This window comes from Colossoma macropomum, unplaced genomic scaffold (genome assembly GCF_904425465.1).
Source record: "Colossoma macropomum unplaced genomic scaffold, Colossoma_macropomum, whole genome shotgun sequence".
In the NCBI taxonomy this organism is placed as follows: domain Eukaryota; kingdom Metazoa; phylum Chordata; class Actinopteri; order Characiformes; family Serrasalmidae; genus Colossoma; species Colossoma macropomum.
This window is the reverse complement of record NW_023494807.1, coordinates 16,515,502-16,532,263: the sequence shown is the minus strand read 5'-3', so window position 1 is coordinate 16,532,263 and position 16,762 is coordinate 16,515,502. Positions and strand designations below refer to the sequence as shown.

At 38.5% G+C, this 16,762-nt stretch overlaps 1 protein-coding gene across 3 annotated transcripts in view; it reads left to right on the top strand.

Annotated features, from left to right (window-relative positions):
• pax3a (paired box 3a) overlaps nt 1–16,323 on the top strand; it is a 38,380-nt gene extending 22,057 nt beyond the window's left edge. For all 3 annotated transcript variants that reach the window (XM_036556573.1, XM_036556576.1, XM_036556575.1), the window contains exons 5-9: nt 1,138–1,337; nt 3,352–3,517; nt 4,205–4,428; nt 11,700–11,958; nt 13,917–16,323. In XM_036556573.1, the coding sequence (XP_036412466.1) occupies nt 1,138–1,337; nt 3,352–3,517; nt 4,205–4,428; nt 11,700–11,958; nt 13,917–13,951 (884 nt within the window). In that variant the 3' untranslated portion in view covers nt 13,952–16,323. The remainder of the gene's footprint in view (nt 1–1,137; nt 1,338–3,351; nt 3,518–4,204; nt 4,429–11,699; nt 11,959–13,916) is intronic.
• Nucleotides 16,324–16,762: the final 439 nt, after the last annotated feature.

Genomic DNA, 16,762 nt, shown 5'->3' with positions numbered 1-16,762 from the left:
TTCAAAGCGCACTGGTGATTTAACAGTGTGAAGTCGTTAAAAGCTGGCCTGCATTGTTTTGACCAAGATAATTTACTTTTCATGGATTGCATGAATAGAAACACTTATCTGGGACTGTAATTGGTCATAGCATGCATTAAAAAACACAGTTATTAGTTAGAGGGCTCATCTGCATATTAAAACTTTCTGCAATATCATTACTGATATCAAAGGCCAACATTGTAAAAACAATTAACAAGCGATATATTGTGCAGCCATAATTTCTGACCTTCTGTTGATGCTTTGAACAAAGGCAGTGCATTAAATTTACTTGATTCAATTGTGTATTTATTAATAAAACATATTACTAGGAATGCATGATGATACCAGAATCATATTGGTATCAGCAAAGTATTGCTTAAAAAAATAAAAAATCAGACACGTTTTCACAAGCATAATTTAAGGAGTTAAAGGTTGGCCTGCATTATTTTGACCAAGATAATTTATTTTGATGGATTACATGAATACCTTGATTCCTAGCAGTCATAGAAACACTTATCTGGAACTGTGGTAATTCCTAACACCCATAGAAACACCTTGATTCCTAACACCCATAGAAACACATGCTTTTTTATTTGAAAAGTTACAAGTTACAAACTTAAAACAGGCCATATTTTCTGTTTTATTTTTCCCCCAATATGTTCAATTCAGCAAATAGCAGTAACTGTGTGTTAAATTGTGCAAATGTGCAGAAGTGTGTTCTCTGTAGATGTATTAACATATTTTCACTTAGAAAATCACAAACAAAAAATCATTTGACCAGAGGTGCCCAAACTTTTGCATGTGACTGTACACTTTGCATTTCACCATTAGCAGGTGAAAGCATTGCATAACTGTATGTCCCTGTGCAATCACGTCCATATGTTTCTTTGCTGAAACTTTTACTGGCTGAAGAGTGCTCTGTCTGTGTTGTATATTTTGGTCTTTCACTCTGATCAGCATAGTGGCTTCCTAACCTTCACTTTGTATATATAACTGATCTGTTACATATACTAAAGTGAACATCAATTTCCTCCATTCCTTCCAAAGGCAGCTGTGAATGAGAATTTCCGGTGTTCCATTTCTCACGTCAGTGTGAAATGTGTGTGTGTTCTTTAGCGAGTCATTCAGACGAGGGCTCAGACGTGGACTCAGAGCCGGGCCTGCCGCTGAAGAGGAAACAGAGGCGCAGTCGTACAACATTCACTGCCGAACAGCTGGAGGAGCTGGAGAGAGCATTCGAGCGCACACACTACCCCGACATCTACACACGCGAGGAACTCGCCCAGAGAGCCAAACTCACTGAGGCTAGAGTGCAGGTAAAACGCAAAAACACGTGCCTTTTATACGTAATAATAATACTCCCCATGCGTGTTGTTAGACCACCCTTAATTTATTTCTTTTTTAACAGCCATTAAGTACAAGCTATTAATTTTTTAGGAGGTATTTCTAATATTAGATATAAAATAATCCACTTGCATACGGAAGAAGAATAAGTGAAAAAGCAGGAGTTTCCAAAAATGGAGTTATTAAAAGATACAGAGAAAATGGGACTCCTAACAACCACACATGACCTGGTAGACCACCGAAACTGTTACCATCAGATAAACAGTACTTAAAGCTTTTATCTTTGAGAGAGAGGAGAAAATCAAGTTCCACTCTTGCTTCAAATCTGAAAAAATCCACGGGTGTTTCTGTCCATCCTTCCACTACAATTGGGGTCACTTGGATCATAAAAAAAACAGAAAATGCAAAAAATCCAAATGAAATATTTGATATTATAATTAGTTGTTGAGACTTCTGCATAATTTTCTGTTTAATATATGTCTTCTGCTTTTTTCCTGCTTCTGAAAAAAGAATAATTTAATGGCCATTTTGACTGAGCACTAAATAAATGAAAGGTGGTCTCTGACAGTTGGACAGTACTGTGTATAAGCATCTTTACGTAACAATAATGTGACCCATGTGTATTATATACACTGAGCTACCTACATGCATACATGTAATGAGAATTTTAAAGAGCAATTCTAAGCCTAACTGTAACAGTAACCTCTGTAACCAAAAGAAAATGGTACTGACCATTCTGTGTGGAAAAAAATGGAATGCTTGGAATGCTTTTGGAAAAATGGAATGCCTTTGTAAAAAGAACTTTAATAAGGTTAGCCCTGTTTTTTCCCTGGACGTTTTGTTGGAACAGTTACAAAAACAAACACACACGTGGACACGCACGCACAGGCGCTTGCACACGCACAAGTTTGCTCTGCATTGCTAGTGAGGACTTCCATTGATTTCTGTTGATTTTTGTATGACTGTAGCCGAGTGAAAATGTCCTTACTTGAGCAAAAATGCCTTGTTGTCTTATCATTGTAAGGATGTGTAGTCCTCACAACAATAGCAAAACAAGCACACACACACTGTCCAGACCTCTTCACATAGACAAAGAACCAAACACACTAAGGCAAGAGTACAGGTGTAAACACACACAGAAATAGACAGACAGACAATGAGACAGACAGACAAGAGAGTAGAGACAGTAGGAAAACAATCAAGCATTCACACAGTCACGCACACAAACACAAAAAATTGACACAGAGATCAAAACTCACGAAGACATGCACACACACATAAACACAGACACACACACACACTCAAATGCACACATACATTTTAGCCTCAAAGTACATGTAATTTTTTTTATGTACAGTTTTACTTTTCTTTGTCTAACCCTTTTGATTTGAGCAATTCTTAGGCCTCGAACTGCCCTCAAGCAATCAGTCACACACACACATAGACACAGACACACACAGGCCTCTTTGTGTCTTCCCTGACCTTATGTTTTTACTCTTCTACTCTTTCAGAACACCAAACCCCAAAAGAGGCCAGAAATAGGGCAGCTCATTGAGAGCCTTTATTCTAACACTTTTAACCCAATTAAAGCTGCCAGTATGGGCTCAGTGGCTTCAACTCATGACTTACATGATGTCATTTTTTATAGGCCTTCACAAAAAACACTCTCTTACACTCTACACAGCCCCCCTCCCCCATATATACACATTCACGTGTCCACATGTGTTTCTACACACACGTACTTACATGCCTATACATGCACGCTCATGCCGCTACACTCACTCTCTCTCAATAAACAGCCTCATAGAGAGAGTATTGTTTTAATACAGAATCACTTTAATACTTTTCACACACATCCATACAAAAGAATATAAATACACATTTAATATTCATATTGAACTTTAATACAACCCTTGAGAGACTCAATATAAGTAGTATTGCTCATATGCTTTTTCCTTCATTTTGAGCCAGTTCATTTGTTTTCAGGTGTGGTTTAGCAACAGACGGGCTCGTTGGAGGAAGCAGGCAGGAGCCAATCAGCTGATGGCATTTAATCACCTGATCCCTGGAGGATTTCCACCATCGGCCATGTCGAGCCTGCAGCCCTATCAGCTACCAGAGAGTCCATACTCCACCTCCTCCATCCCGCAAGGTGGGACACACAGACTACACCTATTAGTCCTGTATCTCTAAAACAGTACACCTGCAGCTAGGCCTGTCACTATTATTACGTAATCACCTCATCACAGTTATTTAAGCTGACAACAGTTATTGTTACCTGTTGTAATAGGTTGTTAGCTTTCACAGTCATATGTTTTATCTGTTGGGTCGAGCCAAATTCATGCAAATAACAGAAAACATTTATGGATGCACATCATGGGTATTACGAAAACAACAAAACATGTTTAGCAGTGCGTAATGTTTGTTTATTTGAGCTCGAGCTGTTCCTGTCTTCACTTGAGAGCTAGGAGGCATCACAGTTAATCAACCAATGGGATCTGGCCACTTTAGGCTTATACTTTAATCATCATTCTTATAACTGTGGCCCATGTGCAACACTTAAATCCTGTACATCATTCGATACACAGAATCTGACACATTTCCATAACACAATAATGACATTGTTTAGTATGTATTGTCCCTGTTAAATAAAAAAAAATTAAATGACAAATTAAATGACACAAAATGAGCAGGTGGATCTCTCTTTCCAAAGTTTACTTCTCCCTTTTTCTGTCTTGGATTTTGCTGCCGTTCTCTACTGTGATGCGAGAATGGTGTCATATAAGTAAACCCTATGCTTTCTCTACTTCCTCTGCTCCTTTCCCCTCTTGTCCATCAGCAGTGTCAGAGCAGCCCAATACTGTCCACAGGCCCCAGCCTCTTCCTCCCACCTCAGTGCACCAGAGTGGGCTTGCCTCAGCAGCAGGAGCGCAGGACGGAAGCTCGGCCTACTGTCTCTCCTCCGGACGCCACGGCTTCTCCGGCTACTCAGACAGCTTCGTCCCCCCACCGAGCCACTCTAATCCAGTCAACCCCACCATCAGCAATGGCCTTTCATCACAGGTCAGTGCTTTGACTGAGATAGACCCACATTATTACATTATATCAGCAAAGGGCATTGTTCATTCACAGTCTCAAACTGAAGTAGTGTTGTAATGTAGACTATGGTGAATGTACACTCTTCACAATAAAGGTGGAAAAAACATTTTTGGCTCCTTAAAGAATCTTGAAATGCATGGTTGGTTAAAAAACCTCTTAATTGGTTTTTTAAGGAGCCAAAAATGGTTCTAGCTGTACTTGATATGCATGTCCTTGTCACAGCCTATTGGACTAAAATGACTAAAGATATGTAGTTTCAATGTCTTCTTAATACATGTGTTTTGTATGAACACAATCCTAAATAAATTTATGTCATATAGACTCCATCCTGAGGACCACAGCATTGCAAATCTCCAACACACCTGATCCAACTCATGAAGGTTGACAGCTAGCTGATGAACTGTGTATATGTGTGCAGGAAAAACAGTAAACTGTGCATTGCTGTGGCCCTCCATGATTGAATTTGAGCAATTTTACACTTCAGTCTAAAACTATAGGTTAGTACATAAAATGAAGCCTGTTTTACTCTGGTCACTTTGATTAACTCACAGAAGCAGTGAGTGAATGTGAGAGTGAAGGTTGCAGGAACGAGGGATGAATAGAGGTGAAGGAGTGGCAGAAGGGATGGTGATGAAAATGAGAAGTGAAAAGACAATTATGCGTGATTACACACTCTTTGGCTGCTATCTCCCGTTGCGACCACCGTGTGCGTCCTCGCTAACAAGCGGAAAATGAGCTGCTAAGCACCTCCAAAGCGCCGCCTGCTCGGTCACACACACGGCATTATGGGTAGTCTCTCCTCCAGCACACTGGGAAAGCCCTGGTCAGTCTTGAAGGACTAAAAAGGAAGAAAGAAAGACAGTAAAGTCCTGGAGTGGGGGTGGGGAGAATGTTTTGGAGGGAGGGGGGATGAGATGGGTGTTGAAGATGTTGCATGTGATTCTGTTTATGCAGAACAAATGAACAGCCTTGGGGGGACTTTATTATGTGCAAGATGGGATGTCAGAGGGCACATTTATGTCTAAACATAGGACTCTGGAAATAGACTTAAAAAGCTGTCATCTCAGATGGTAAAGCTCAAAAGACCCGTTGTAGAATATTGCTGTTATTGTTTGATCTAAACTTGCAGCGTTTGGTTTTGTGCCATTGGTGACCATAATGTTTGTGTGACTTCACTATTCACCACAGACGGATGATTTTACACTGGAAAGTCTGAAATCAAGTTATTAATAGGCCGTTTTTGCACTGGATTAAAGACTTAAATGACGTATTACAGTTGCTCCAGCCCATTACCCATTACCTTCTATTATAAGTATGCTTTGTGTGAACAGACTTTCTGTCCTTTTACAGGGAAATAGATTGAAATTGTTGTCCGTGGTAATTGACGGTATGTTACACATGTGGCAGATGGAGATCAGGTTAAAAAATGCTGGAGAATTCCTTTAAAATTCCACTCCTCTGCTTTACGGTTCAGGCTTGGTGTCACTCACAGCCTCACAGAACATGGTATTGCCATTAGTGTGTATGTGTATGACCTAGGCCAGGGTCAATTAGTGGCCTTCTGTTGAAAGAGCGCTGGTCGTCATGACGATGGCAGAACTCTGCGTCTGCGATTCTAATTATGGAATGTTCCAGACTCTTAATTAATTGGAATGAGAGAATTTATCCTTCATAATATGCTGTGTAATTTATGCAAATGACTCACTTTGTTGCTTAATTGTTTCATTTACTGAGTGGTTTAAGGTACAGCGAAATATGCTGTTGGTCTGCTTCATATCTCAGAAGTTTCTAATCCATATTGAATAGCTAAAATATTTTAAACATATTCATTATACACCATTGATTATGTTTAGCTTAAAGCAGTTCATGAGAAATCCAAGGTAAGTGTTTTAAAACGTTTGAAAAACGTACTTTAAAACGTACTTTAATAAGTATTTTAAAACGCCTGTCACGCTGGAGTTCTTAACCAGTATTTTCTTATTCACAGTTAGAAAAAAGGGTAGTGTAGAGGTACTTTTTGTTTATCAAGGTACAAACAGTATAAATGTACCCTTAAAGGTACAACAGTGGTCTTAAGGTTTAATTGTGTAGTATAAATGAGTTTCAAAGCCACACTACCTTCACTTTCCCTAGAAAAAAATGTGAATGTTTGTACATTTTTATAACCTAAAGTTTTAAAAAAGAAAAATAAAATTAAAAGTCTGGAGCCATGAAGACAGCAAGTATGGAGTCAGTGCAACTTAAAAATATTACTGCAGTGGAACATAGTACAGTTATTTGCCCTAACTAAAGGCACTGAAGACATGCCCTTGAGGGTACCACCCCAGTGATAGTTTATGTGTAGATCTTGAATACTTTTATGAGATAATATTGGTATATTACTAAAGAATCTTGGTTTTGTAGGACTTTCTGTTTGTGTGAAACATGCTGGCATGATTTACTTGTCTTGACTTTGAGTGCAGGGTTATTTTCCTGTGTAAAACTGTAACGTATGGATATGTTATTGTGTTTTCCGAGCATGTGTCTGTACTTGCACATGTGTAATTCCTCTATGGCAGTGTTAGTCTCTGGTTTTCAGTGGTTCCGGGGCTTATAGGCTATTGGGTGAGAATGCGGCTGGTGTTTGCAGGTCTGGTGTGAACACTGTGCTGGTATGTGCTGGATAAGACACCAGGCGTGTGAGATTTTTACCCACGGGGCAACAGGGCTGAGCGTGTGACTGCCCCACTTAGCGCTGACAGTCTCACACACACACACACCAGCGGTCAAAAGTTTTGGGACACCTAGCTTTTCAACATGTTTTTATTAAACAATTATTGTTTTCTTTATTGGCTTCCATTAATGTATTAAATACAAAGCGGTTTATGTCTTGCCATTCTAAGTAAGCAAATGACAAAAGTGCTACATGTGGAATGATGTAATATGCTACACATTTATATCATGCACATTTACATCATATATGTCATCAGACATTTAAACTACCTTTACATAAGTTTTAGTGATGAAATAATGGTTGAGTTTTCTCATATTTTGCGTTTCTGATCAAATCGTGCATATCTTCAGTATTTAAAGTACACTGACCAACTGCATGTTTCATTATGAAGAGAGCATAATTAGTCCTGTTTATTGCAGTGTGGTATGTTGGTATGTGAAATACGGAATAAAATCATCGGTTTTCATAATTTTTAAACTTTTTTGTATATTCTAATGCATCAAACCTCAGAAAACTAAATAGCGTAATTCATATTGAGTATCATGAAAAAGTCAGGTATTAAGATACTATATTTTTGTCATGTCACACACCCCAACACGTTTTCACTGCATTTTGCCACAGTTTCATTACTTATACCGTATATTCTTATGGTTTTTTTTTTTATTTACATTCACATAAACGCCAGCTGCCTTCTACAGAGTGTATAACACATCATGATGAGTGGTCCAATAGACATTTTGAAAAGCAATTTGTTCAAGTTTTTGCAATACATGAACAGATGTTCATAACTTTTTCCTTCAGTTCTGAAGTTATTATTTTGGAGATATGAGAAGAAATATTTGGATGAAATATTTCGGAAAGCGCCTTGCAAGGTAGACAAGTTTCTTAGCCGTATCTTTCCGGAATTATAAATGATGTGGAAGCGTTTTGTCAGCAGCCTGTGTCTGTGGTCCACGGAGTGAGTGTTTGAACATTCACCTCACGTGTAGACACATCTCCCCCCCGTGGCTAGGTGAATGAGGCTTTTTAACCTACATGTGGTTTCCATTTGTAAAGCATAACACATCAGCATGCTTCTCTCACATACTCCAGACCCCTCTGACCAGGAGCCTGTAAATTACCTACTGTCAGTGTGTGAGTGTGTGTGTGTGTGTGTGTGTGTGTGTGTTGTCTCCAAGGTGGAAAACACACCACTTCAAACATATATATATATATATATCTTTGTGGAAGTACAGTATTACTTGATTATTATTGTAGTTGTAATCCAATACTAGGTTAGACTAATCAATACTTTATTATGTTAAATCAAATGCACTGTGAATGAATTTAACAAATCCATGTGATGGCTGGGGGTGTTGGGGAGAAATCTGGATCTGAGACTTTGATCTTATAGCTCAAAAGATATCAACTACTTTTTTGAAAACAAAAAATTTTGTTACTTTTTACTGCAATTTATAATTGAATTGTATTTATTCATTTTTTAAGCATTTTCCCAAGCCAAGACACTTTGCCCAAATAAACGTTTTCAAATGATTTGCACCATGTATTTAATATCAATTAAAAATCATTCTACAAAAAGAAAAACATTAAAAGGAAAGTTTGGATTACAATGTGTGAGTTTTTTAAAAAATGGTAAAAGAGTTTAGGTCAGTTAGACAATCTATAATAAAAAGCATATACAGAAAATTTGTAAAGATTATACATTCTATAAAACTATACATTTTGATATTATGTTTTTACATTATATCAAATACATATTGCATGACGATACAGTGCTCATCAAAAATGATCCACACTCATTGTAGTTTGGATTAAAAATGAAGATTAGCAGTTATTAGTGTGTGCGTACGTTTGTTCTCTCCCTCTCTCTCTCTCTCTCTCATTCTACATGTGTCTGCTCTGATGAACGGTTCTGTCCAGCTGTTTAGGATGAATCACTGGAGGGATTTGATGACCCCTTACAGAAGTTGTAAAACTGTTAACCACATGAACTCATTCAAGTAGACACGTAGACTACATACACACAGACACACACAGATACACATACAAACACAGACACACACACACACACACACACACACACACACACACACACATGCATTTACTTACACACCTCTCTCTCTCACGCACACACAGCCGGCCCTCTCTTCTGTATTTCTTTGGGACATGCAAACCCTCTTTGACCAGCTCACTGTCTCGTCTCTTTTCCTTCTTCTTTTTTTCCAGCAGTTCTTTTACCCTCTGAATGCACACATCTACACACACCTGTTTTTGTACAATGTTGGGACATGGGCTCATGCACAGGCATGTTACAGTTATTACATATTTGCATGATTGCAGTTATTTGAGCTGATAATAATTATATAAGCTGAGCACAGTTATTTGTAAATAAAAATAAATAAAAGAAAACTCATGATTTAAACATGTCATAGGTCTCACAAAAACAGCAAAAGTGCTGTAAGACCTACAGAGGGCAGTGGTGAGTAGTGTTTGTTTATTTGAGCTTGATCTGTTCTGTCAGCAGTTGGGAGCTACTAAGAAACACAATAGCTAATCAGCCAATCTGGTCTCTTTAGGCCTGCACTTAAATGAGCAAAAAAGATAATTAAATTTTAAGTCACAAATGTTTCATACAGCAGTTAATCATCAGCTAAAATTTCATAATCATGACAGGCCTAGTCATGCATGTGTCCTATGTATTTTATATATATGTAAGTATCTACAGCTGTATGTGAAATTTGAACACACTATGTTTTGTTGACTTTGTAAGTGAATATAAGTTACCACATGCTGTACAGTGAACACACTTAAATATGGCAATGTTCTGCTAATTTTAGTGCATAATTTCTATTAATTTGCTGTGGTTAACATACTGAAAGGCTATAAAATATAACACGTTCCATTAATTTTACACAGGCCGTGTTTTATGTTTTACCTTTTTTAGTCTGTTTTCTTTAGCTTAGAAACAGAACCTGTGTATTAAAGAAGAAGTAGAAAAGGTATGTTCTCTGTGGTGGATGTGAACTTATTTTCATTTAGGGAATCAACAAAATGTCATTTTACCACGGTGCCCAATTGTTTGCATACCACTGTAAAGGTAATGAGAACTTTCTAAGCCTTATCCTAAAACTAAACCTAACCTTAATCAAACATGGAGCTTTTGTTAAAAAAAAAAAGAACAAAACAAACAAAAAAAAACAACAAAAACAACTTCTCAAAGTAAGGACATTGTAGGTTCACCTCTTTCCCTCTCTTTTTCCTTTTTTGTCCTGTAAATGTTGGAAACAAACACACACACACACACACACACACACGCACGCACACACCCACACACACTCATGCACACACACACACACTCAGAGGATTTTTTTTTTTTAGATTTTTAGGAAAATCTTAGCAAGACAGAGAAACACAACTCCCAAGCCTAACTGCTCTCTCTCTCTCTTTCTCTCTCTCTCTCTCTCTCTCTCTCTCTCTCTCTCTCTCTCTCAGTCTCTCTCTCTCATATGGGAAATGATTTAAACAGGACCATGTGTGTGTGAGGATGAAGAATAATCAGAGTCTTATGGGCCGCGAGCGAGTGTGTGCTGGTGATCTGTGCTGTGGCCAGACTGCTTTTCATTAATGATTAGCGCAGAGAGAGGGGGAACCTCCCTCAGAGCGAGCCGACCGTTTGAGGCTGAGTTTGGCCCGTCAGCACTGACTATGAAGCCCTACTGAACCAACGCCATAGTTAATGTTCCAGCTTTCTGAAAATCCCTGACATTGGGCTAAATGACTAAAGTAGATATCGGGATGATTCAGTAATGTCCCCGGAGTAATTTAGATTTTATAGTTATTAGTGGTGTAAATCTCTGACCTCGCATAGATTCAATTCAATTACCGTTCTGTGGGAGACAATTCAGTGCATCATCAAATATCAAAATTCAGCACAATTAAATTCAAATCAGTCCAGTTTGATTAAATTATTTTGGTACACTGCAGTATTATTTTTAAATACCGAATCAACAGATTAACAATAAAAACAGAACCTGAGAATTTTATTTTGGCCAAAGAATGAACATATACTTAACTGAATATTATTATAATTGATAATTTCATTCTAATTAAATTGCCACATTTAGATGCATTTTTACACCCCTGATGATTACATTTTATTGATCTTTGGCTGCTTTTAATGTTAATTTTGATACAGAACTGAAATGTGGACCCAGATACAGGTCCTTAGTGTTTAAAGGTTAAAATGACTGCTATACTGAAGGTGCCAAAATGGGTTCTTTGGAGCACTTTTTGTTAATGAGACGTTTAAGAATGACGAAACTTTTTTAAAGAACTTCCTCGCAATGTAATAATGTAATTAGTTTTGTACCAGTTTTATACCATTTTGTTCTTAGAACCACTACGTCAAAGTCTACAACCATTTGGGAACATTTATTTTTAAGTGAATTTGTTCTCTCTCCATGGTGTTCATTATTACTAAATTCTACCTCCTCCTGTTCTTTCTCCTCTCTTCTCTCTGCAGGTGATGGGTTTGTTGAACCCCGGAGGAGTGCCTCACCAGCCTCAGGGGGACTTTGCTCTTTCCCCACTGACCGGAACTCTGGAGCCCAGTGCAGGAATGGCTGCCAGCTGCCATTCATCTCAGAGACTGGAGCCTCTGTCTGGACTGGCCAGCATGCCCTCACTGCCCAACTCGCAGTCCTACTGCCCACCCAGCTACAGCTCCCCAGCATACACCGTGGACCATGTGGCCCCATACCAATACAGCCAGTATGGACAAAGTAAGGTGAATATATACCACACTGTTCAATGGTGTTCATAGGCATCACTTTTAACTCTTAAATCAACCCCCTGTGGTTGCTGTTAGAGTTACTTCTTCAGCTTGATTTGATTTGCAGAAACCTGTTATTGTTTTACAATGCTTCATTCTTTTCTTTCATAGCACTCACTGAAGCCTGTTTTGATATCAAGAGAATACATTGTGTAATCTTATATTAAGTGTTACATATTTAAAATATAGAACAATATATTTAGTGAAGAGTTTGGAATATATCATCTGTATATTATAATATGTTCCAATTTCACATGCAGATGTCCTAAAATAGTTTGTTGCATATTGCAGAGAGTGTCCTCATTGGTTAAAATATGATTAAAATAAGCAAAGAACTGACCCAACCAAACATAAAGAAGCAGTTTATAAAGTTTATTTTGTGGACCAGTAGATCTGAACCCTCTAGATTCAGTAAGTTAAATAAAGTCCGTAATTTATTTTATAAATATCTTTTTTTAATGTCTTTTAACCTGTAAGACCTGTGTGTGGGCCCAGTTTTTCCCTCTCATACCTATATATAACTTAGATTTTCATAGCAGTTACTGAATTCTTTATGAGTTACTGAAGTGTTGAAATTAACTACTCAATAAGAAGCCCATGTCTCAATGAGTTAAACCTGAATATTGGTTTTCCCTCAGTAAAAAGTCCTACAGCTGGGAGAATTTTGAGTCAACTGAATTATTCGTGACTTGCACTTGAACCTGAACCGCCAGTGATGCAGATTATGATAGGCTCATTTCGAACGAGTGCCCAACAGGTAGACGCCATTAAGGGTCACAAGCCTGCATTCGCAACCTTTCATGACCCCGTGTGATGAGCTTACCTGTCAACCTCAGGAGTCTGTAAGCTAGCCATGAAATGACCTCTGGGGTAACGAAGATATCGCTTATTACACACACACACACACACACACACACAAGCACACTTAGACATGAAAGCAGAAATGAAAGGAGCAGCCATCACAAAGTATGTTTGACAGAACCAACGAGGGGGGTGGAATAGTTGAAGGCAGAGACCACATGCTGAATGCTGAATGCCCCATCCGACGCCATCTTGATATCATTAATTTACCGTAGTCCATGCCCCTGTTCACTCTGAGCACTAGTGTGTGTGTGTGTTTGTGTATATGTGTGTGATGAGGGCATTGATAGTATGTGTTGTGTTGGGAAATCTTGATGTGTATGTGATGTGTTGTGTTGTGCTTAAAGTGTGCATTATATTGGGGAATCAGAGTATGTGTGTGTGTGTGTGTGTGTGTGTGTGTGTGTGTTGGAGGGGTTTGTGAAGGGCTTTAGCAGGAGTAAAATAGCCTGTGGCAGCTCCCTATTAGAACCATGTGTTTAAGTCAGAGGTCAGATCGTGCACTGTTATTGATTGTTGGCTGTGCTCTATGCATGGCTGGGTGGAGCGTTACAGTATACTGTAGATTTGCTCAGGCCAATTCCCACTGCCTACACACTTGTACCCGTCCCACAGCAGCTCCAATAACCCCCCAAAGCCTTTCAGTCAAGACAAAATACCTCCACCTACAGGTCATCAAATACCATTCACAGATTTGCAGTCACCATTCCAAAGCTAACCATATAAACCAGTTTTGTTGTAGATGCATGTATAAAATAGTTCTAATACAATGTTAATACTCTACAGCTTTCAAATCCATAAAATGCTTTTTAGATGTGTAGAGAATGAGAGCAAAGTAATAGATAAGAAAGCTGTAAAACCTCGAGAATGAAGTTAAAATAAAATTATCATCCAGAGTACTGCATATTTAAATGTTAATTGCAGATAACATGTCAATGGTGGCAAGAAATGTACTTATATATGACAAGTGAATCCCAGACTTCAGAATAACACTGCATATTAAATATAACGCTATTTTTACTAAAATACCCTCACTCTCTCTCTCAGGTGCCTTTCATTATCTGAAGCCCAACATCAGCTGAGCAGGAAGGAGCAGGCAGGAGAAGAGAGGAGAAGCGTTAAAGGAGGAAAGCTCTGAACAGTCTGAGAGTGACCACCTGCGCTTCAGCTCTTTTCCTGACCTCTGACCTCCACTTCCAGCATCGCCTACCCACAATCTCCCTCGGTGTCGGGACCGTTTGGATCCGGCTCCACCCCCACCCACTCTGGGTCAGTTCTAATCGGGGCTGAAGGGGCGGGTGAGTGATTTCAGTGTGGACGATAAAGGACCAAAGGCCCTCTGTGTTCTGGGCTCCACACCATATTTCCAAACAACGCTTACTCGACCATTCCCAAAGAACGGCACGCAAGCAACAAGGAAGCAGACGAGGGGGGAAATAAGAACTAAAAAGGACTTCAAAAAGGATGAAATGAGATGAACTCAGACTGTGTATGTAACCTGTAATGAACAGCAGGGAAAACATAGGACCAGGTGGACCAGCTGCCTTCGTCTTAAAGACCTGACACTTCAACGGCTCCGGTTTTCACAATGATGCCTCGCACGACGGTGCCAGACAGAGGACAGTTTTTGTGTGTGACGTCATGTGATATCATCAGAGTGTGTTATTACTTTCTTGATGTGTTTGGGGAAAGAAGGGCTCCGCTGGGGTTCATAATCAACAATGTTCACAATAAATGATGTAGAGTAATACAAGTGAAACCTACATTTCAGAATGTTTCAGAAGCTCTGTAGAGAAAAGCAAGAGTGAGAAAGAAAGCGAGAGAGAGCTAAGGGTGACCTGGCTGGTATGCACGCAAGTACCCGGTGGAATTGCAAGCATATCAGACCAGTGTAAGCAACAGCCAACGAGGACGAACAACAGTGCATGAGGATCATGCATTTAGATACTGTATAATAAAAAGTGAAGCATAGATCAATGCATGAAAACAACCATTTTCATTAAAACGATGAGGCTGAGGAGAACAAACATTCACCATTGGAGAAAAAGGAGAGTGAACGAGAGAATACAAACTGAAACCCAAAGAAAGTGCAATATACACAATCTATACCTCATACATACTGATCTCTTGTTCTTAACATTAACATAAAACTCACGAAGGGCAATAAGGAGTATTCGCTAAGTGGTAGTAGCTGTGGGATGTTGCAGACAGGGTTGTAAACTGGAATAATTTCTGTTTGTCTTTCTGTTTGATAGTGGTTAGATCCACTATGCAGTTTACACCCTAAAGCCCTTTTCACATTTCCACAACATTATGAATTCTTACACTTCCAACGCCTTTCTGACAATACGACTCGACACAGTGTTCTAAAAGACTTTTAGAATGAAAATTGATCTTTATATTATCAGAATGCTCTTGCCAATACTCCATTACTCTTTTTAACTACCCCAAATATTAGGAGGTGAAAATCTTATAGTACAAAAAGGCTCATTCTGAAATGGAGATATGTGAGGAGCCATTTGACCAGTAATATGTAATATGCAACTGATAGAACAGAAAAAAAGAGTTGCTTATTGTTCCTTTAACTAACATTTTAATTATGCATTCAATTATTCTAATGTGAGTAACGAACCCAAATGACAAAAGTTTAGCCATCCGTCAGTTAAACAGACATGCAAAACAAATAATAGATGTTTCCTTTTCTTCTTTGATCATCAAAGTATAAATGAACATACGTTCTGTCTGCCTAGAACACGATGATCAACTCTTCTGAAGTCTTTAATACCGTGCCGAAACAGTTATTTTTTACATGTTTTTTTATACCTATATGTTTTTGTTTTTCTTGACAACTGCATAAAATTGTTGGTGTAAAATGTCCTGTGTCAAATGCAGCACTATTTACTATTTATAAGAAAAAATAAAAAATAAAAAAGCATTCAAGCTTGATTTCGCTCATGTAGTTGATAAAAAAATATTTCTTCTTAATGATGTACGGATTTCTTTTCATTTTTCCTCCATCCTTCCCTCCCTGCCTTGCGGCTTTCTTTGTTTGTCAGGGTAAACAACACATTGCTTTAGTTTTGTCGGATCTTGTTTCACATCAACATCGATCTGCTCCCACGTCCAGATCGGTTGCGTATGAGATTTCTTCTTTGTTGTGATCTTATTAGGAATTAAGCGAGAATTGGCGTGACCTAGAACAATAGCTATCAGATTCGCACTGACTGAGCCCAGCAACCCTCCGAGCTTTACGGAGAATACATAAATATATCTAGTTTCATAAACACTCTTCCTTGACAAATTCCTCTTCTCAGGGGAGCGTTTAACACACTTAATGAGTAAAACAGAGACCTGTAAAAAGCCTCCTAAACACGACAGAAAGTGGATGGGGAGACACTCCCCACTGAGAAGTGTGCTATATGGTTCATGAGGTGACATTATACGCTGCTGGCTCCCCCCATACACACACACACACACACACACACACACTCTTGCTTTCATACAATAACAGGACATTGGGGTCTATATATATATTTAAAAATATATAAATAATTGTACCATAATCTATACCTACTTTTTACCTGGGAAAACATATTTAAGGTACAAAATCAGACCTTATAAACACTGTTGTATCTTGAGGGAACATTTACATTGTTTGCACCTTGAAGAACAAAAAATGTACCTGCACAGAACCTTTATTTCTAACAGTGTGTATATATATATATACACTGTTAGAATATACATATAAATTCCCTGCAATACAAAAAACATATCTCAAATCTTATAACAAAGGATACTTACATAAGGAAGGAGAAAGTCAAAGGAAAATCAATACAGTTCCCAAAACTGGAGCTCAAAAAATCATGCAGGGTAAATGAGACTCCTAGCAAATG